The sequence below is a fragment of the Thamnophis elegans genome, chromosome 15 (genome assembly GCF_009769535.1).
Source record: "Thamnophis elegans isolate rThaEle1 chromosome 15, rThaEle1.pri, whole genome shotgun sequence".
NCBI lineage: Eukaryota > Metazoa > Chordata > Lepidosauria > Squamata > Colubridae > Thamnophis > Thamnophis elegans.
Window position 1 is genome coordinate 41,684,028 of NC_045555.1, and position 22,509 is coordinate 41,706,536.

Here is a 22,509-nt window from a genome sequence, read left to right on the forward strand (position 1 = left end):
AGTTTTTTATTAATATGATTGTTTTCTTTGAGTGTCTAATGCATTTTCATTATTTTATGTTTATGTAAACATGTTTTTGAAATGCAAAGTAGCAATTTGAGATTCAGAACAGAAGGTAGACAGTTGATAACGCACAAAATATTCTAGTTTTAGTGGGTTTGTTGATCTCCCAGCTCAAGTGCATATTATATTCATTTGTTCATTAGTCTTACTGCTTTAGTTCCTAATTTTGGAATGAATTTTTGTGGTTCAAGTTTTATTGCTTACAAAAGCCACAGCAAATCACACAACTAAACGTAATTTCTGTCTTCACTTAGGGCATCTACAGAAAAAAAAAAAATTCTTTCTTGAAGTGAAACGTGGTTATTTGAATGTTTCTAGATAATAGATACAGAGAAGCTAACTCAAGTCATATTTCTAATACTTCAGTGTAAAAATTTCCCTGCAGGGACACTCAGTAGATAAGGAACGCTGGTTTTCTGAAAAACTGATCTTAACAGACCTTACTTATTAGCTGTGATATGTGTAAGGTTGGCACATGGATTTCTTCACAAGCCCGAAGTATGACTTTGAATTCTGTTCAGCTTCTATTATAAAGCTTAATAAGCCATATAAAACATTAGTGCCTACAATTTATATGATATGCAAGCTTAGCTGGAAAAACAAAAACAAATATACAAGGCAGTGGTGAAATTCAATTTTTTTTACTACTGGTTCTGTGGCTTTGTGGGCGTGGCAGAGGAAGGATACTGCAAAATCCCCATTCCCTCCCCACTCTGGTGGGAAGGATATTGCAAAATCTCCATTCCCACTTCACTCTGGGCTCAGCCAGAGATAGCATTTGCCGGTTCTCTGAATTACTCAAAATTTCCACTATCGGTTCTCCAGAACATGTCAGAACCTGCTGAATTTCACCCCTGATACAAGGATATATTTAAGAATGGCTTCTTCAAGGTTTCATGATTACTGCAATTAGTATTTCTGAACTGAAATAAAATACTTTTTGTTACTAACAGGATGGTTGGCTCCCCCCCCCCCCAATAACCTGAAAACACATGTGCTGTGCCCAAATCTCACAGGACTAAAGATATTTTAACGCTGGCTCTAAGCCTTTATCCTGAAAAACCTTTATCATATCAGCATCTTAAATTTTCTCACTAAAATATGAAAATAATCTTTGATAATCAGACCCACATTTTACAATGTAAATAAATTGTACACTTATAATTTTGCAAAGTTTGACAATAACCATTCACTGCTATGTTCTTTCTCCTACTATTGATCATATTATACTACTTTTTTTTTTTAAATTACCTCTTGTGAAAAAATACTATATATATTTATTAGGCATAACCTGACTTATTCCAGAATTTATTTGTTTTGCAAGTAAAGTAAGCTTAACAATTCTACTAAACTCTTCAGTTAACTGGAATGCTAAACTTTGGCTAGAACTTGGCTAGTCTTAATTTTTAAAAAATGACACTATAAAAAGACTTTTACTACTCTGTTTCCCTGAAAATAAGCCCTCCCTGGATAATAAGCCCTCCCCAAAAATATTGTAACACAGTAGCAGTCACCAAGCTCGCCTCCTCCTGCACCCCAAAAATAATAAGACCTTCCCAAAAATAAGGCCAAGTACTTATTTCTGGGTAAAAAGAAAATAAGACTCTGTCTTATTTTCGGGGAAATATATTATTTTCCAAATTGCCCATACATATCTGAAATAATCAGATCATCCCAAACATATCCTCATCCCAAATAGACCATGTTGGATGTTAGATATTTTTATGTATTATATACAATGGAAGAATTAAAATAAGACAACACCTAAGTAAACTTGGAACAAAAGGGATCTAATTCAGTAGGACTGTTCAAGCTGATAAATACATTATCCTGGTTGAATCCATATAATAAAAAGGATAATATAATTTCCCTGACCAAACTGATTTTAAATAAGAACAATACTGTAATAGTTTCACTTTATAGGTATAGAATAATTTAAAGAGCTACCTTTGGGCTAGCAAGTGCCCCTTATTTTGAAAACCATTATTCATTGGAGTGCAACAAGATTGCACGTAAAATGTGTGCATAATAATATAAAATCGAGTGCTTAGCCTGTTCAGTTGGTTCCACCACAAAACCGCGGACGACAAAATCGCGGTCGACGAAAGCGCGTATGTGACGTCATCACAGCGCGACGAAAAAGATCGAAAAATGTAAAAAAAAGCGAAAACCTTACCCTAACCCCCCCAAACCTAACCCTAAACCTAACCCTTAACCTAACCCTAAACCTAACCCTAAACCTAACCCTTAACCTAACGAAAAACCTAACGCTAACCCTTAACCTAACGCTAAACGTAACGCTAACGCTCTAAACCTAACCCTAACCCTTAACCTAACCTTAACCCTAACCCTTAACCTAACACTTACCTTTATGTGAATCGGCTTGCTGTAATTTAATTTTTATTTCAATTTTTCGATCTTTTTCGTCGCGCTGTGATGACGTCACATACGCGATTTCGTCGACCGCGCTTTTGTGGAACGCGGTTTTGACGGGTCACGGTTCAGTTATTTGTGAAGATAAACAGAACATACGAACTTATTGTGAACAATACGTTCAGTTGCTCATTTGCAGTTTAACCTGCTTCAGAAGATTGTTGCTTATGGGGAAAACTAGGAGGACAGACCATTATGTATGCTGCCTTGAGCTGCTAAATGAAAACTGGGGTTGGGGCTGGGGAATCACATATAAATACATAGACTTTCTCTAAATTTCTATCTCAAAACCCTTTTTGCAATATCTAAATTACATATTCCACACGATCAGTTACTTCTATTTTCCCCTAATTCTTCTTCAAAGACATTCAACGTTCTGTGTTGTTGCAACACGGCTGATAAAGCTACAAAGAAGTAACCCCAGCAGATGTGTTATTTTACACTTCAGCAAGATCCTTCTTCCAATCTGTCTAGAAGTAACGATATTCTTCACAGCTAGCTTATATGTGAAGAAAACTAGCAACCACGGAGCTTCAGACATTCCATTACACAATCAAGCTAGTTTTCAAGTTGAATATATTAGTCCGGCCAAAGAAGGGAGAGAGGAAAGAAGAAAACAGATTTATACAAAGTATTGCACAAATATCTGAAACCGGAGCAAGCTTACTAAATGGCTATGGATTTAGGAAATTCAAGATTTCAGCAGGTGATTCATAATAGGCCATAACATTTATTTGTGCTAAAATGAAAAAAAGGAACCCACAATGTTACAGGGCATCTTTAGATGCGACTAAGTGGATTGAGAAAAAAAAGATAAGAGGATAAGCATCTCTGCTTTAATTTGGCTTTTACTTCAAAGTACATTTATTCAGGTTTTTTTAAAAATATTAAGAAGAGCAAGCCATATCTGCATGCAAGTAAATGGAGGTTCAGAGCTTCTAAATATAACTAAGCAGTTGATTTGGCCTGAGAAGAAACCTGTAAGAAAATATTGAACAGCATGAATGTTGCTGCAGCCTAAGAGACCTGAAAAGGTTTTTAATTGGGATTCAAATGATCACTGAAAATGGTCACAGACTCTTCCCTAATCAATAGTGTTACCAATAATCTGCATCGCTAACGTAAGCCTTCAAACCTGCATTGGTCTAGTAGAGAGTCAGTTTAGTCTAGCGCATAAGGCACCAGGCTAGAAAGTGGGAGACTGTGAGTTCTAGTCCCATCTTAGCTTGGGTGACCTCTAAGTCTCTCTCTCAGCCCAACTCACCATAGACCACGGGTGTCAAACTTGTGATGTCACATTGTTGTCATGTGATGTATCGTGACTTTTCCCCCCATTCACTAAACTGGGGCTGGGCGTGGCCAGCACGTGACACATCCAGCCCATGGACCACGAGTTTGACACCCCTGCCTTAGAAGGTTGTTTGGAGAAAAATAGGAGGAGGAAGGTGTGTTGCATATACAGAAATAATGAAAGGTGATATGTGTGTGTATGTGTGTGTGTGTGCGTGTGTGTGTGCATGCATATACACATGTACATACATGTGTGTGTGTGTGTGTGTATAAAGGAGGAGAACCTTGTAGCTTAGTGGTTAACACAACTGCCTAAGATGTAATACAGCACAGGTTCTAATCCCAGTAAGGGTATGGCTAGCTGATGAGAGCTAAATAGCTTGAAATAGATCTATACTAGTCTCCCTTTATTTATTTATCAGCACAAATAAAACACAAATATAACAAAGGCAACAGTAAAAATATTGGGTTTCTGTCGTGATGGACTCTTGTGACGAGCCAATTGATAGATGATGGAAGCAGTTAGCTTCCTCCCATAATTGGGACTTACCAGGGGTTGTGACACTAAATATATACCTTCTTCCCTGGCTTCAGCTGATAAAGAGGAGACCTGTGGCATAATGCCTAAGACATTTGCCTAAGATGCAATACAGCACAGGTTCGAATCCCAGTAAGGGTATGGCTAGCTGATGAGAGCTAAATAGCTTGAAATAGATCTATACTAGTCTCCCTTTATTTATTTATCAGCACAAATACAATATATATATATATATATATATATATATATATATATATATGTATATGTATATGTATATGTATATGTATATGTATATGTATATGTATATGTATATGTATATGTATATGTATATGTATATGTATATGTATACGTATACGTATATGTATACGTGTGTGTGTGTGTGTATACAGAGACATACATAGACATATATACATCAGAGGTGATATTCAGCAGGTTTTCACCAGTTCTGGAGAACCGGTAGTAGAAATTTTGAGTAGTTCAGAGAACCAGTAAATACCTGGCTAGCCCCACTCCTATCTATTCTCTGCCTCCTGAGTCTCAGCTGATTGGTAGGAAATGGGATTTTATAGTAACCTTCCCCTGGAGTGGGAAGGGAATGGAGATTTTACAGTATCCTTCTCCTGCCACGCCCACCAAGCCACACCCACCAAGCCAAACCATGCCCACTAAGCTGTGCCCACAGAACCAGTAGTAACATTTTTTGAATCCCACCACTGATATACACATACATACATACACATAGACACACACAGAGAGACGCACATGTATATGTATTTGTATAAAATAAGCTTCAACCTAGCCTACCAAGCAACAAAAATATTAAACAAATAAAAAACAATATATCAAATATGTAGCTTAGCATTTCTTGACAATACTCAGTGCCTGCCTGAGATATACAGTATGTTGTGATACATGATGTCCATGGGCAGATAAGGTTAAGAAGGTGGCCATAAATGCTTGATCAAAGCACCATCCCCTTACCATGTCATGCAAGCAAAAAGGGATGAAATTGGACTTCCGCAGTCTTATCTATTTTGTATTTATATAGCACCCACACCCACACATGGCATCCTGGATGTACTTTGGGGGAGCTCCTCAGAGAATGTTCAGATTAACATCTGCATTTGGTCTCCTTGCGTTTGGCACGTATATTTGCTTTTTTAAAGATATGAGTGCAAACCCTTTATCCTTAGATGTTTAGCTGCTGTTTTCTAGCACATTTATTTGTTGTGATCCTAGTTTTATGTTATTTTCCTGACAGCTTCTATTAATGTTTTATTATGCATGCCATTAAAGCATAAACATCACCTTTTGGAGAACATTGTGGGGCTTAAAGTGGTGAAGAAAGAAAACCAATCAAAAAGCCATATAAAATAGGAAGGGGTAAAAAGAATCAGAAAAAATAAATCTCAATCTAGTAAAAAAAAAAATAATTCTGGATTCTTAAATGTTGAAAACAATTCAAAGGCTTATTCACCAATCTCTGTCTATTGCCTTGCCTTTGCTGGTCACCGACAAGAATTTCATCTAACTCTTACAAAAATTCAAAATGATAGTAAGATAGATTCAGATTTGGATGTAGGAGATGGCCAGGCTGAGCCCAAGGAAGGGGTGTGTGTGTCAAATGCATCATCAGTCATGAGTCCCTATGTGTGTCCACAAAAGATCAGTGAGTTCCTTATTGACCTCCAAATTGCTTTAACGGTTAGTAGTTCAGATTTTTCTAGAGAGCTTGAGCTTATAATAAACCCACTGCCTGCATGGTTTAGCTAAATGAATGGTGGGGAAAACAGTATTATTCCATTTATATGTTGATGATCCAATTAGGAAAATAGGAAGAGCAGAGAAGGCAGTTCTCACACAGTGCCTCCTAGATCTAGACCTGCAGTAGATCTGATTTCTGTATAGTATATGGGAAAGATCTTGGCAGGTGGGGCAAAGAGATGTAGTCTAGTGCAGAGGTGGGTTCCTACCAGTTCGCACCTATTCGGTAGACCCGGTTTGTCAAATCTACTGAACCGGTTAGAAGAGGTTCCACCGGTGGACTTGGAAAGCAGGCCACACCTACAGAAGAGGTTCCAAATTTTTTTGAAACCCACCACTGGTCCTTGGATATGATTATTCTACACTATCATGCTCCTATTTATCAAACTCAGTGCCTCTGTGAAAGGTAAGGATGACTACTGCGTTTGTGGTGCAATCAGAACAATGCGTGTGTTGAAGTTGTTTTAACGCAAACCAAAGATGCCTTTTAAAAAACAAGTTTACATCATATTCTTATGCATGCCAGTGCTGTGTAGCAATAGCAGTTAGACTTATATACCGCTTCATAGGGCTTTCAGCCCTCTCTAAGCAGTTTACAGAGTCAGCATATTGCCCCCACAGTCTGGGTCCTCATTTTACCCACCTTGGAAGGATGGAAGGCTGAGTCAACCTTGAGCGGATGAGATTAGAACCGCTGAACTGCAGATAACAGTCAGCTGAAGTGGCCTGCAGTACTGCACCCTAACCAGTCCGCCACCTCGGCTACCTCTGTGTGAGGTAATTTAAGGTGGTTCTGACAAGTGTCGTCGGCATCTTCATATCCGGTCACATGGGAGGCAAGCCACTCCCATCCGGTCACATGGGCGGCAAGCCACTCCCACAAAGGAGGCCACACCCACAGAGTAGGTTCAAACAATTTTTGAAACCCACCACTGGTCTAGTGAATGGTCAGCAAAGCCAGCAGATGGGTAGTGAGTAGAGGAAGAGGCTCGGAAGAGCTCAAGCTTAGGAAACCAAGAGTCAAAGAGGTTCAAATGAATACAAGTTTATTGCGTGTTAACATTCCCTACAAGAATCTGAACTATTAATGGTCAAAGCAAATTGCTGGTAGATAAGAGTCAATGGAATTTAAGGTGGACTGGTCTTAGATCTTTTGTGGGTGTGAAGGGATTCAAGACTGAAAAAGTGCTTGACCCCTCGGTTCTGGTCCTGACCCACACAGTGGAAGAACTATAGTTTCAGACTTGGAAAGTTCTGTTTATGTAGCTTATCTGGTTGTGTCTCCTCTCTGATGTTCCTGATGTGGCCCACCAGCGGCCAGCGGAGCTGGCAGCAGAGTCGGACAGAGAGGAGTTTGGGGAGGAGCATGGGCAGGAGTGGGTTTCAACCGGTTCGCGGCGGTCCCCGCGAACTGGTTGGTCGGCGAACCCGGAAGTAAGTAAGTTCCGGGAATGACCTACCCGCCCACCCGCGCTCCTTACCCGCGCTCCTTACCCAGTTTTGATGAGTTCTGTGCTTCCACACATGCGCAGGACGCATACTGCGCCTGCGCGATCCTCCAGGAGCAGCTGGAGCATCACACAGACGCTAGTACGCATGCGTGCACTGCGCGCGTGCACGAGGACGCCGCCGGCCCCGTTCCAACCGAACCAGTTGGAACGGGGTGAGAAACCCACCCCTGAGCATGGGCCAGTCCTGGAGACTGGGGAAGACTCGGATGAGGGCTCTGCGTGGGAGGCAGAGATGGGCCGAGGCCATCTGGCAGTGATCAGGTGCTTACGGAGCTAGACAGCAGTGAGGCAGAGGAACAGCTGGAGCCTGTTCCCAGTGTGCGATGAGCAGAGCTGCCAGAAGAAAAGGATAACTCAGAAATTAGTCTAGACTTGGGAGTAAAGTCACAGGTGGAAGGTGATTGGCTCCTCCCATAGGAAATAAAAGAGGAGTGAAAGGAGAGTGGGCTTTTGCAGGAAACAATTCCTTCAGTCGTTAGATTCATTTCAGGAGTGTGAAGATCTGTCCATGAATCTCAGAGACTCTGTGCCCAGTCTTTCCTTGCACAGCACCTCATTTGGAAAATATTTACATGGCAGCTTTCCAAGATAGATAAGGTCTGTAGTCATAAATATTCCTTTGAAAGACCGTTTGCCAGGCCTTGCTGAATGTGAATGAGAGGAATTCCCATTTGTTTAATAAATGGGGGGACCAGGATTCTGCCTTGTGCTTTTTGGGGAAGCACAGTTCCTGGTAAAGCTAATTCTCACATTACTTTGCCTCTAGTCTACCATTGAAACATGTCTACGGATTTTCTATTTGGCTGTATCCACTCAATGTCTCTAAACTAACCCTCTGAGTTTGAAAGACTGGGTACTCATCAAAGGAGAGCACACAGTTTATTTATTCAACAGTACAAGACCTACATTTGCAATACAAGATTTTTTTTTTGATCTTGTGGATGGCGAGTTAATGCCTCTGGGTTGAAGCTGTGGGACTGTGTTCTATACCGTGGAAAGGAATATCCAGTTCTGCTCCAGGTATCCGGTGGGAGGTAAATATGATAGAAAAATGATACGTCTTTAGTTCACAAAGGTCTGCTTGGATTGTGGTTGCAGATAATCCAATTCAGAATGTGTTCATAAATAATTAACCCGAGTTTCTCTCTGCCTAAAAATCAACTGCATGACTGACTTACAAAGATTAGTGTTCTAATTTGTATTGATTTCAGGGCAAAGATCATCATCTATAAGCTTTTAAAGAAATAACTATGGCTCTTTGTATAATTCATAACATTCTATATAGATTGTTATGCTCTAAAATACTCTAGTCTCTGCCAACACATTTTTTTTATTATTATGCAGATCTGAATTCCTTAACACCAGTGAATAGGATTAGGATTTATTTCATTTATATGCCGCCCTTTTCCCCCCGAAGGGGACTCAGGGCGGCTCACAACTCAGTCAAGGGAAAGGAGGTACAAACAGGGGATAACAAAGACAAACAAACAATACACAATTTAAAAGACACAACAACCATACCATTCGAGAAGTGGGGGGCAGAAGCTCTTTAGCCCCAGGCCTGCCGGAATAGCCAGGTTTTAAGGGCTTTGCGGAAGGCCTGGAGGGTGGTGAGGGTTCGAATCTCCACGGGGAGTTCGTTCCAGAGGGTCGGAGCAGCCACAGAGAAGGCTCTCCTCCGGGTAGTCGCCAGTCGGCATTGGCCGGCGGATGGAATTCGGAGGAGGCCTAATCTGTGGGATCTAATCGGTCTATTGGAGGTATATAAATGAAAGCAGAAACACGTGGGACAGAGAAGGGTAGAATATAAATGAAAGCAGAAACACGTGGGACAGAGAAGGGTAGAAAGCTTATGTTCGGTTTTCTTTTGAATTTCTGTGTCATTACTTAACTTCATGAGATAGTTAACAGGACCAGTAGTGGGATTCACATAGGTTTACCACGGGTTCGCGAATGTGAGCACGAATGTGCGCGCGCTCGTGTTAAACACATGCCTTCTGCGCATGCATACATTCTTCTACACATGCACTTTTCTCATGTGCATGGCACACACGCATGCACGCAGCATAAAAAACGAGGCTACATAGGACATTTTGGAGCTGGGGAGGGTGGGCAGGTTGACTGCAGTCTTCTAGTTTGGGGACGATTTAAAAATGTTCCTTTTCCTTGTTCACATATATAAAGCCCAATATAAAACAGTGACATTAAGTTACCAGTGTGGGATAACGATGTAGAACATATTGTAGATATTTATCAGTTCACAACAAGCAGCTGTTAGAATAGGAAATGTCACGCATGTAGCTGTACAATGAAACCTATGAACAATGGGGCATCAACAAGAAATTTATAAATCTATGCATCTATAGAAATGCCGGCAAACAGAAGGATGCTATGGATTTTTTCCTCCATCAGTGAAACAGATGAAATTCCCAAAGGCAAAATTTAAGTGGCCATCTGTAAACCTTCCTTGTCCCCATGAAACTAAGGGTTGGGGGAAGATTATGGCGTTGTAAATCTAGTGAACTTTCACTGAACAATAGCTGCGGGCTGTTCAAAATCATAAAGGATTGGGCAGCATACTCATACAAGTTATTATTATTATATACACAAAAATGTGAAAACACAGTTTCTAGTTCCTTAACTGGTGTTGGTTGTCCTATGCTTTGAGTTCTTAACAAGAACCTAGGATATGGTAATAAATATTAATATGTGTAGGTAATCCACTATTTATTTATCTAGAGTATGGCATATCATATATGGCACTAGCAATATATATTAACAATTCATCTAGATTAGAAGAAGACAATAAAATATAAATGTCTGGGTTCCAAGTAACATCCCCAACGAAAGAAGACTCCGAGGTTTCCGTTTCCTCAAAGTTCCATTTTATTAGAGATTGGCATCTCTGGGGAAACCCGAATCTAAAAATTTCCAGGTATTCCCCACTCAAATGAAAGTTCAAATCTCACCGGCTCAGGGTTGACTCAGCCTTCCATCAGTCCGAGGTGGGTAAAATGAGGACCCGGATTGTTGTTGGGAGCAATATGCTGACTCTGTAAACCGCTTAGAGAGGGCTGAAAGCTCTATGAAGCGGTATATAAGTCTGACTGCGATTGCTATTGCTATTAAATATATTGTCCCAGGATAGCAATCGCAGTTAGACTTATATACCGCTTCACAGTGCTTTACAGCCCTCTCTAAACGGTTTACAGAGTCAGCTTATTGCCCCCAACAATCTGGGTCCTCATTTTACCCACCTCGGAAGGATGGAAGGCTGAGTCAACCTTGAGCCTGGTGAGATTCGATCTGCCAAACTGCTGGCAGCTGGTGATCAGCAGAAGTAGCCTGCAGTACTGCATTCTAACCACTGCGCCACCACTCAGGATGTAAGCTGTTCTGAGTAAAACTGCTTTTTTCAATTGATTATTATTATTATTTGTTGTTATAAAGATGGTATTAAAAGGGCTACTGTTGCTTAGTGTGCATATATAGTCCCACAATCATGTGCTCCAGTGGTTTTGTATGTTTTCCTGGACTGCTGCAGGAACCAAGAAACCAATTTCCAGACATCAGAGTACAGAAACCATGAGGCTTCAGTTGGAAGCTTTCCAATTCTGCCATAAATGTTGAATTCACACCTATGTTTCAGATAGCTAAGTACAAAATATGTGCATATTGTAAATATGTAATGAAAAGTATGCCTGTGCCCCTTATTAGCTCTGCTGCTTAAAAAACATGAGAATCACGCTCCAAAAGTGGATTATAGATGCAATGCACATATTTTAGAATCATACAAGTACTTTTCATATCAGTTGCAAAAAAGGTAAATTTTGTGTACTCCAATATCTATACCTGAATATGCAAATATCTTGTTGGGTGTTCGGCAGCTTTAACTACACCACATCCATTTCTAAGTCAGAATTAGAATTTAACAAACCTAAGGAAAGCATTCCAATGCTAGTTGAATAAGCATTATTACTCCTGGGAAATCTCTTCTCTAAGGCCTTGTTTCTTACTGCATATCACCTATTCCAAAGATTACGAGAAAGAGAGTGTTGCATAGACATCCCCATGTTAAGAAAGTCTGACTTTATGGACAACCCCTACATACGAGTGGAGTGCTTATTACAAAAAATGTTGGATGGCATTTTCCTTCCTTGAGCTGACAGCCACTGAAGCCGTACAATGTTTTATCAACTCCTGAAAATAGGTCGAGTATTTAAAAGGTGTGGCTTCAGTGATTTATTTAAAAAAAAAAAAGGTCAGCTTCAGCAGTTTCAACGTGAATATAATTCCTGCACAACAGGTATTGCTTTATATTAGTAACATATTTAACTCATTAAGATTGTGGCACGTTGTTAACAGCTTAAGTTATGTTTACGTTAAATTGTTTACATGCCTATTTCATAAAATCACAAAGACATTGGCGACCAGAGCGTGAGCTCCTGTTTTCAGGGTCTCCCACTGCAGCACTGCAGGGTCTCCTAACTGGCACAAAAACTTGTAACCACAGCACCACTAAACTACACTACTACAATGAGCTTTATATGGGCCTTCCTTTGATAACAACTCAGAAAATACAAACTTAGTACTGAGTGCAGCAGTCCATATGTTGATGATACTTGCTATAATCACATATTTATGATTCACTGATTACCAACAGGCTACCAAATTTCAGACTCTAAAGATCTACATGGCTTGGCTCCCATGTAGAGAGAACCATTTCTTCCACCAAGAATGGATCCATTCATATGCATTTATCACAACTGATAACACTTCACACCTCAGGTGTCTGTGAGAGGTAGAGTGGCCAGGCTGCGTGTGTATGTGTTTTCCTTATGATTATCTCAGTCCGTGGGAGCAACTTAAGAGTTGATAACAAAATTAAGACTTGTTAACCTAATCTTGTGAAGCTTCTTCTCTGATAATATTGTACTGCAGACTAGGGCATACAAAACCTTTACTGGACCAATTCTCAAATACAGCTCGTCTGTCTGGAATCCGCACTGTATATCGGACATTAACACAATTGAGTGAGTCCAGAGGTATTTCACGAGAAGAATACTGCACTCCTCTGCTTGCAACAGAATACCTTATGCCACCAGACTTGAAATTTTGGGCTTGGACAACTTAGAACTATGCCACCTACGGTATGACCTAAGTGTAGCACACAAAACGATCTGTTACAATATCCTACCTGTCGATGACTACTTCAGCTTCAACCTCAATAATACACGAGCATACAATAGATACAAACTCAAGGTGAACCGCTCCAAACTCGACTGCAGAAAATACGACTTCAGCAACAGAGGTGGGTTCCTACCAGTTCGCACCTATTTGGTAGAACCGGTTCGTCAAATCTACTGAACCAGTTAGAAGAGGTTCCACCAGTGGACCCGGAAAGCAGGCCACACCTACAGAAGAGGTTCCAAAAATTTTTGAAACCCACCACTGGTGGGTGTGTAATGTCCCGCAGTTATCTACGCATTAATAATGATCTAGTAATATTTCCTTATACATTTTAGGGATCTTTCCTTATATAATTGGTGTTTTCTTTCAAACTTTTGGATTTCTAATTTCTGTTTCCATTAGTTGGCAATTGCTAAAACCAATTCCACGTGAAAAAGTATTCAAAGCCTTCTTGATTTTAATTGTCAATTTATTTATTCCTGCACATTGTAATATTTATTCATTTACATATCTCTGTTTTTACACTGTTGTGCAAACACAATTCCACATGCTGCTAACATGTGTAAAATTAAATATATATTATAATCTCTTTCAAATAGCCAACAAAATATTTCTGGTTTTAATTCCATATCTTGCTTTACGATTGCTTCTAATCACTAGCTTCTGAATAGCTACTTGGACCAACCTAAGTACTAATTCATAATTTCATATCCGGTCACATGGGCAGCAAGCCACTCCCATCCGGTCACATGGGAGGAAAGCCACTCCCACAAAGGAGGCCACACCCACAGAGTAGGTTCCAACAATTTTTGAAACCCACCACTGTAATCATTATGGATTTGAAGGTGTATAAACATGGCAAAAATTAAATAAGTTAATTTAGATTATTCTAACAATTTCATTTTTGTAGATAACAGGTTTTTTTGTAAACTTTGTATGATTCTAATTGTGGATTCTGTGAGTATATTCTAGCCAAAATTGAGCCCTTAGTCCTATTTATTTCACTCACAATACTATGTTAAGCTGACATTAGAAGGGCTTTAAAATGCGTATTTTCTAGATGGCTTATGCCTAAAATTTATGTTGTCTATGGAATATATAGTGTAATTCCTTAAGGATAGGAAATATAACGGGATGCTCTATGCAGACCAAGTACAATGGTTATTTATTAACCTTGATACTATCATAACTTATTTTAATATCAGAGCCTGCAGAGACTAACTCTCCAATGGAATAAAACATTTCTGCTTTGTACACAGAATTCTATGCACACAATATTCCTCATTCAATTAGAGGTAGAGATGTGAAACTTATATACTGTATTGATGTACGCTGAATTCTGGCAGATAAAATTATGATGATCGTGGAATGAGGAAACTAAAACTATATGCTGTGGTTCTCTTCCAAACTAGACTAGCAATCATACAAGGAACATTTATAGTGTGATGATCTGATATACCTGAACCCTCAACACAACTTACTTTGAATTACCATCTAATTACGTAAATGTCGTGAAGATTCAGTGAAAATTCTGCTTCCTGGTACAATCCAAGGTGCTGGTTATCACCTTTAAAGCTTTGCATGGCCTAGATCCAGGCTACCTGAGGAATTGTCTCGTCCCTATGGTGAAGGCAGAGGGGGTATACTGTGGATTCCATCAACCAAGAGATTTTGGATGGCAGGTCCTGAAGAGCCTTCTCTGCTGTGGCTCCTGTCCAGTGGTGAAATTCAAAAATTTCCCTACTGATTCTGTGGGTGTGGCTTGGTGGGCATGTGACCGGATGGGTATGGCTGCACAACTGATTCACATACAATGCAAAAGCAGCTGGACATCGCGCAAAATGGCCCCTGCAACAAGCAAGAACCTCACAGAGAGCTCAAAAACAAACTATCACACTTTACACCAAAGTAACACAAAAGCTACAGAACTGACTCACACACAACACAAAAACAGCTGGACTTCACACAAAATGGCTCTTGCAACAAGCAAGAACCCCACAGATAATCAGGCACAGGTGATTGTCACACAGCTGATCATCCGAACTTTAAAAAAAACTTTTTAAAGCATTTTTTTTTACTGTTCGGTGGAATAGGTAGTAAAAAAATGCTTTAAAAAAGTAAAAAAAAGTTTGAGCACTGCTCAGAACAGCTGATTGTCACATAGCTGATTTTCAAATTTTTAAAAACTTTTAAAGCATAATTTTATTACTGGTTTCGGATGAACAGACCCGAAACTGATAGCATTTCACCCAGGGGTGGGTTTCTGCCGGTATTACTGCTAGTTTGGTGCACGCCTGATTTGTGTGTGCACGCTCGCTTCACTTGTGCGCACACCTGACGCCCATTCCGCACGCATGCGCAGTGGTCTGTAAATAGGTCTGCGCATGCACAGAACATTAAAAAAAAATATTGTGGTGACCAGGGAACTGGTTCGGGAGCATGGTGAGCATGCCGTCCCTACTGGTTCGGCGACCCAGTTGTCATTTCCACTACTGGTTCCACCAAATCGGTGCGAACCAGTAGGAACCCACCTCTGATTTCATCCCTGCTCCTGTCCTCTGGAACATCTTATCCCCTGAGGTGAGATTGGCTTCCACCCGTCTGATGCTTCATAGCAATAGCAGTTAGACTTATATACCTCTTCACAGGGCTTTCAGCCCTCTCTAAGCGGTTTACAGAGTCAGCATATCGCCCCCACAGTCTGGGTCCTCATTTCACCCACCGGAAGGATGGAAGGCTGAGTCAACCTTGAGCCGGTGAGATTAGAACCGCTGAACTGCAGATAACAGTCAGCTGAAGTGGCCTGCAGTACTGCACCCTAACCACTGCGCCACCTCGGCTCATAAGAGCCTTAAAACCCAGCTCTGCCAGGTGGTTTGGGGCTCCAATGGGAGAGCTTCATACTGGTGGTTGTTGATTAATTGAAAATTAATATCTCCCCACCCACTATGTGTCTGGCTCCCTCATTTCCAACCTTGTGTTAATCATTTTATTTGTCAATGATTTTATCGCTTGACCTCTTGATTGAGGTCCAGCCCCGCTTAGACTGGGTCTATGTTGTGTTTCTTTTAATTTGTTGTGTCTTATTTGTTTTTATCCTTTTCAATATTTCTTATTTCTGTAAGCCGTCCAGAGTCCTCCGGGATTGGACGGCCTATAAATTCAATAAATGGAAATGGAATGGAATCTGCTGTGTTCTATGGTTGCTGATTTTAATTTTTTTTTTAATACTTTAATGTTTTTACACTGTAAGCCACCCAGAGTTGTTGGATACGAGATGTACAGCAAATCAGTTTCATAAATAAACCAACCAACAGCAAACTTGTGCACTGTACAAGGCTGATGCAACCTCTATATCATGAATTAATTCCCATATCAGAATTCTCATCTTTGTAAATGAATATTCTTTAGATAAACCGTGTAAATATTCACTATCGTGTTTGAAGGACTCGTTCAGTATAAGAATGAATGGATATATCAACACTTAAAATGTGGGGTTCTTAGTACTCTCTGAGCTTGCTTGTTTTTCTGCAGACGTTTCATTACCCTAGCTGTTGTGACTACTGCAACGTGCTCTACATGGGGCAGCCCTTGAAGAGTATTCGGCGACTTCAGCTTGTCCAGAATGCAGCTGCGCGAGCGATTGTGGGTGCACCTCGGTTCACCCACGTAACACCTATCCTCCGCGAGCTGCACTGCCTGCCTATTGGTCTCCGGATACGCTTCAAGGCGCTAGTCGTCACTTATAATAGCAATAGCAATAGCAATAGCAGTAGACTTATATACCGCTTCATAGGCCTTTCAGGCCTCTCTAAGCGGTTTACAGAGAGTCAGCATATTGCCCCCAACAATCTGGGTCCTCATTTTACCCACCTCGGAAGGATGGAAGGCTGAGTCAACCCTGAGCCGGTGAGATTTGAACCGCTGACCTGCTGATCTAGCAGTAGCCTGCAGTGCTGCATTTAACCACTGCACCACCTAAAGCCCTTCATGGTATTGGACCTGGGTACTTGAGAGACCGCCTACTGCCAATTACCTCCACTAGACCAATTAGATCCCACAGACTAGGCCTCCTCCGAATTCCATCCGCCGGCCAGTGTCGGCTGGCGACTACCCGGAGGAGAGCCTTCTCTGTGGCTGCTCCGACCCTCTGGAACGAACTCCCCGTGGAGATTCGTACCCTCACCACCCTCCAGGCCTTCCGCATAGCCCTTAAAACCTGGCTGTTCCGACAGGCCTGGGGCTAAAGTTTCGCTGCCCCTATCTCGAATGGTATGATTGTTGTGCTTTTTAACTATGTATAGTTAAAAACAAGAACTATGTTCTTGTTAAACTGTTTGTATCCCCCCCTTCCCTTTTTGAGTTGTGAGCCGCTCTGAGTCCCCTTAGGGAAAAGGGCGGCATACAAATGAAATAAAACTCTAAAACTCTAAACTCTAACTAGGTAACATCATCAGTGCTATGGTACAATAGTGGGATTCAAATTTTTTTACTACCAGTTCTGTGGCTTGGTGGGCGTGGCAGGGCAAGGATACTGTAAAATCTCCATTCCCTCCCAATCAGCTGGGACTTGGGAGGCAGAGAATAGATGGGGGCAGGGCCAGTCAGAAGCGGTATTTACCGGTTCTCTGAACTACTCAGAATTTCTGCTACCAGTTCTCCGGAACTGGTCAGAACCTGCTGAATACCACCTCTGCTATGGTAGTAAGGAGTGCTGTTTGCTGTCAGTTTATATTCTGGTGTCTTGTTGGTCTGGAGTCTTGGAGATTTTTTCAGTGGTGGGTTTCAAAAATTTTTTGAACCTACTCTGTGGGTGTGGCCTCCTTTGTGGGAGTGGTTTGCCGGCCATGTGACCTGATGGGAGTGGCCTGCCGGCCATGTGTTCTCTCTCTCTCTCTCTCTCTCTCCTTCCTTTTGTCTCTCTGTCCCCTTTTCCTTTTTTTCTTTCATCTATCTCACTTTTTCTTTCTTTTTTCTTTTTTTCTTTATTTCTTTCTTCCTTTCTTTCTCTTTCTCTTTCTCTCTCTGTGTGAGTCTGTGTGTGTGTTTGTGTCTGTGTGTGTATCAGTGGTGGGTTTCAAAAAAATTTGGAACCTCTTCTGTGTGGCCTGCTTTCCGGGTCCACTGGTGGAATCTCTTCTAACCGGTTCGGTAGGTTTGACGAACCGGTTCTACCGAACTGGTGCGAACTGGTAGGAACCCACCTCTGGATTCTTTGGTTGGGCTGTTTACTGATGGCTCTTTGGCAGTTTCTTGATTGGGGAATTGCTTACTTGATTGTTGGTCTGGAGTTAACCTTGGAGTTAATCTATGCTGATCTGAGTGCTGATTATTGGTGGAATAATAATTTTCTCTTTGGGGCTGATTGATTGTCTCTTTATATAAACTGACAGCAAACATCATTCCTTACTTGCACTGATGAAGTTACCTAGTTTGGATAATAAAACGTCTGCTAGAAAACAACCGAGCTCAGAGAGCACCAAGGACCTCGCATTTCAACCCTGAGCTACAAATATTCTCCTTTATTGGTAATATTCAAAATGCCAGCTTTTTTAAATTTCCGGAAAATGGTCTAATTTTTCCAGCAGTAGCTTATCCAGAAACTCTACTCACCAAAATATTTCATTGACATATTGATATATCTCAGCAATTTAACCATTATTGTTAAAAATCAAGTCTTGTTCAAGCATAACACATTTTGTTAGGAATCTGAGCTCTGTTGGAGCAGAACGATATATTTTCATTTGAGTGTTGATGAAAAAAAATTCAGAGTTTCACCCGAGTTCTCGAACATGAATTATTTTTGAATTGAGTATTACAATGTTGTATATGCATTATATGTACATTTGGAAATGCATTTATTTAAACTAAACAAGAAGTATGATTGAAAAGCTGACTAAAAATTAGGATAGAAATGAGCTCTACGGAAGAGGTAATATCAAACTGCTTAGTAATTATTTTGAGAAAATAATGTTTGGCCTAGTCTTACAAAATATCACATCTTAAGCAGGGCCGGATTTAGATGAAAAGAGGCCCTAGGCTATTCCACTTATGAGGCCCTTTCACCTCCCATTTTTAAGTTTGTAAATTACATGAGAGACAATAAAACACATCATTACTGTGATATATATCAATATATATCAATATATATAGCTGGCCTCCCGACGGAGGGCGGCTCTGCTCTGCGGCAAAGGCAGCGAGGCCAGCCGCCTCCCCTGCTGCACTCAGCTGCCCGGCTCGGCCTCCTCGCCCTCACCTGCCTGGCCGCTGGTGGGCTCCGCGTCGACGGGGCGGCTACTGGGAGCAGCCACGCCTCTCGCCCGACCGCTGGTGCCGGGAACGTGGGCGGGCTCCCCAACTGCTGCGGCGCTGGAACGATCTTAACCAATATATTTTTATGTTTGTTTATTAGTCATATGCGTAGAATTTCTCCTTATTTTCGGTTCAGTGTTTTAGTGTTCACTGTTTTTAGAGTAGTGTAATTTTAATTTTGCTAACAATTTGAACGTAGGCCCCTCTTGATCTTGAGGCCCTAGGCTGAAGCCTAGTTAGCCTATAGGAAAATCCGGCCCTGATCTTAAGTTAAGTAAGAACAGTTTTCTAAAGGAAGAATACTTAGGAGAAGCACTGGAAAATACGGTTTGAGTAGTAAAATGTTTTGTGTGAATATATATTAAATATTTCAGATAATACATTAATGGAGTGATGCAGTAAAATATTCAGGGTGTATGACACTAATGTATAATCTTCAAGGATTGGGTGTATGAGAAACTTACTAATCATTAGTTCAATACGGATATGACATTCATAAAGAAATATTTTATGCTTATTCCTAATTTTCCTAACTGATGTTAGGAATGTTGAAAATTGTAAAGTTTTCTTTAACTCAAGTTTGACTTCTGATAAATGACAGACAGTCCTCAACTTACAACAATTCACTTCGTGACTGTTTGAAGTTACAATGACATTGAAAAAAAGTGACATGACCATTTTTCACATTTATCATACTTGTAGCATCCCCATTGCACCGTGATTTACATTCGGATGCTTGACAACTGGTTCACATTTATGACGGTTGCAGTGTCCCGGGGTCCTTTGCGACCTTCTGACAAGCAAAGTCAATGGAGAAACCAGATTCACTTAATGACCATGTGACTAATTTAACAACTGCAGGGATTCACTTAACAACTGTGGGAAGAGAAGTTGTAAAATGGTGCAAAACTCAATAAAATTCTCACTTAACATAAAACAGTATGCCACTGTTTTCCGTGTGCGTGTGTTTGTGTGCGTGTGTTTGTATTTGTGTATATGTGTGTGTCTGCTACATGTTTACAACTAAGACTATTCCAAAGTCCAGTCTAATCCCAATGTAGACTTTTGTGATGATTTCTCATTTAGCAGGTATGACCAAAGTCAGCTAGAAAGAAATAAAGCCGAACACGAAAACAGTGGAGAATAGGAATGCAGGAGATAGCATTTAACTCTTAAAAAACTTTTTGTGTCTGGTTTTTAAGGACTTAACCAAAATAGGAAATATGTCTTCTCCTTGAATTAGTGAATTTGTGCCAGAGTTGTCTACTTACTTACTACTTTCAATCTTAAAGTAGCTTTATAATAATATGGTAATGATGCTACTCCCCCCCCCAGTTTTCAAGGTACATAATTTACCTATTTGTTACAGCAAATCTAAATTGTGCATTAATACTTACCCCTGGAGTGCCTTTTCCCCAAACCAATCTCCTTTTCCTAGAGTACGAAGAAATATAGGATCTTCCCCAGGTGAATCTTCACGAGTGACATTTACCTAATTAGATGGTAATGCAAAGTAAGTTAGTAAATCAGTGTGTGTTTATCTCTCTCTCTCTCTCTCTCTCTCTCTCTCTCTCTCAAGCATACAGAATATTGATAGTCATAAGAACAAACTATTTACCAGCCTCAGGTGCCAAGTGAAATACAGCAGTGGTCCCCAACCTTTTTATCGCCGCGGACCAGTCAGCCTTTGATAATTTTACCGTGGCCCGCTGAGCGCGCGCAGGGGTGGGGGGGCGTTGTTCGCGCCCCTGCGCCCCTGCCTGCCCACCTCCTCCGCCCACAGGGCTCCCGCGAAGTGGTTCTGGGCACTAGCCCAGAGGGCGGTCATTGGTCGCCGTCCTTCAGAGGTGCATGAGCCTGTTCAGGGTGTCCAAGTTCCGGCACGCCAAGGCCAAAGTGGCCCGCAAGGAGGTGGGTGGGCGGGCGTGGTCGTCAGCCGTGCTTACCTCCGGATCATCTCCCCGGTGAACCGCCGCCCCCACCTGCCGGAACGAACGGCGGTTCCCTCCTCGCCCCCTCCCCACGGTGGGCTCCATGGGGAGGAAGGGAGCGGCTCTGCCCTCGGCCTCTCGGCGATCCCACTGAAGAGGAACGCCAGCGCTTCCGGAGGCCCGCCCGGCTGCCGGCTGAGCCGTGCTCGCGTGGGCGCCTCCCGAGACATGGTCAGGCCTCGCCCAGGGGAGCCGCGGCCGCCCTCCCAGCTACTTCTTGGCCACGGGGCAGCTCCGACGAGCCGAAGGGAAGTCGCCGGGACTGCATCGGGGAAGCCTCGCTCTGCAAATTAGCCGGTCGGGGGGGCGAGCAAGGCGGCTTCCCCAAGAGCCCCTCGCTGCGATGAGGCTGGCTGGGCTGGGACCGTATGCCCGCTGCCAACTGGGCTGGAGCCGCTCGGCAGGTGCCTTGTCGCTTTCGCTGCAGCCGGAAAGCGGAGCTGCCGGGGTTCGCAGGCCATGCAGCAGCGGGGGATGCGCCGAGCATCGCATGTGGCGAAGCCGGAGCCCTGGCTAGGGAGGGCGGGTTAGCCCTCCTCTCGGTGCCGGAAAAAGCTTCGAAGAGCCTCTTCAAGCGGAGCCGCCTTGGCCGCTGAAGCTTCCGGCTGCAGAGGAAGCGCCCGAAGGGCTGTTTCTGCGAGGCTCCCGTTCTCTGCGTTGACGCCTGTTTTGTTCTCGGGGCTTCCGTTTCCCCGCAGCGGGGCCACCTGGGACAGCGAACACCCGGCTTCCGCGGCCCGGTGCCAGGTACTCCACGGCCCGGCACCGGTCCGCGGACCGGGGGTTGGGGACCACTGAAATACAGGACTAATAACTTACACTGCAGAATAGCTTCTGGAAACATCACTGAGATATATTAGAAAAGCATTTAGAGCATGTAGGAAAAAACCAGATTTAAATAGTTGCTATCTTTAGAAAACTTTAGGGTTAAATATTTGGATGCCTATCAGAGGTGGTACTCAACCAGTTCTCTCTGGTCTGGGCGAGCCAGTAGCAGCGGATGTAGGAGGCTCCGCCCACCTGCCCCAACATAATGTGCGAGTACTGCGCTTATGCAGAAGGTAGGTAGGGAAGGTAAGTGGTCTCCGAACTCAATTCAAGGTGTTGGTCATTACCTTTAAAGCCCTACATGGCTCAGGACCAGCATATTTGCGAGACCGCCTACTGCCACATACCTCCCAACGGCCCGATAAGATCCCCTTAGGATGCCATCAGCCGGACAGTGTCGTCTAGCGGGCCCCCGGAGGAGAGCCTTTTCTGTGGCTGCTCCAACCCTGTGGAATCAGCTACCCCCAGAGGTCCAGACCTCACCCACCCTCTTGGCCTTCAGAAAAGCTGTTAAAACCTGGCTGTTCTGGCAGGCCTGGGGCTGTTGACCTTATTATGTAGGGTCCAGCCCCGATCAGAACGTATGCGT

At 42.3% G+C, this 22,509-nt stretch overlaps 1 protein-coding gene across 2 annotated transcripts in view; it reads right to left on the reverse strand.

Moving 5' to 3' along the window:
- The window catches only part of PRKG1 (protein kinase cGMP-dependent 1), an 847,569-nt gene that overhangs the window by 164,171 nt on the left and 660,889 nt on the right, over positions 1-22,509 (reverse strand). The window contains exon 7 of one of the 2 annotated variants that reach the window (XM_032231578.1): positions 20,499-20,593. In XM_032231578.1, coding sequence (XP_032087469.1) covers positions 20,499-20,593 — 95 coding nt within the window. Of the gene's footprint in view, positions 1-20,494; positions 20,594-22,509 lie in introns of those variants that run through there. The other variant, XM_032231579.1, reaches the window with a different exon arrangement.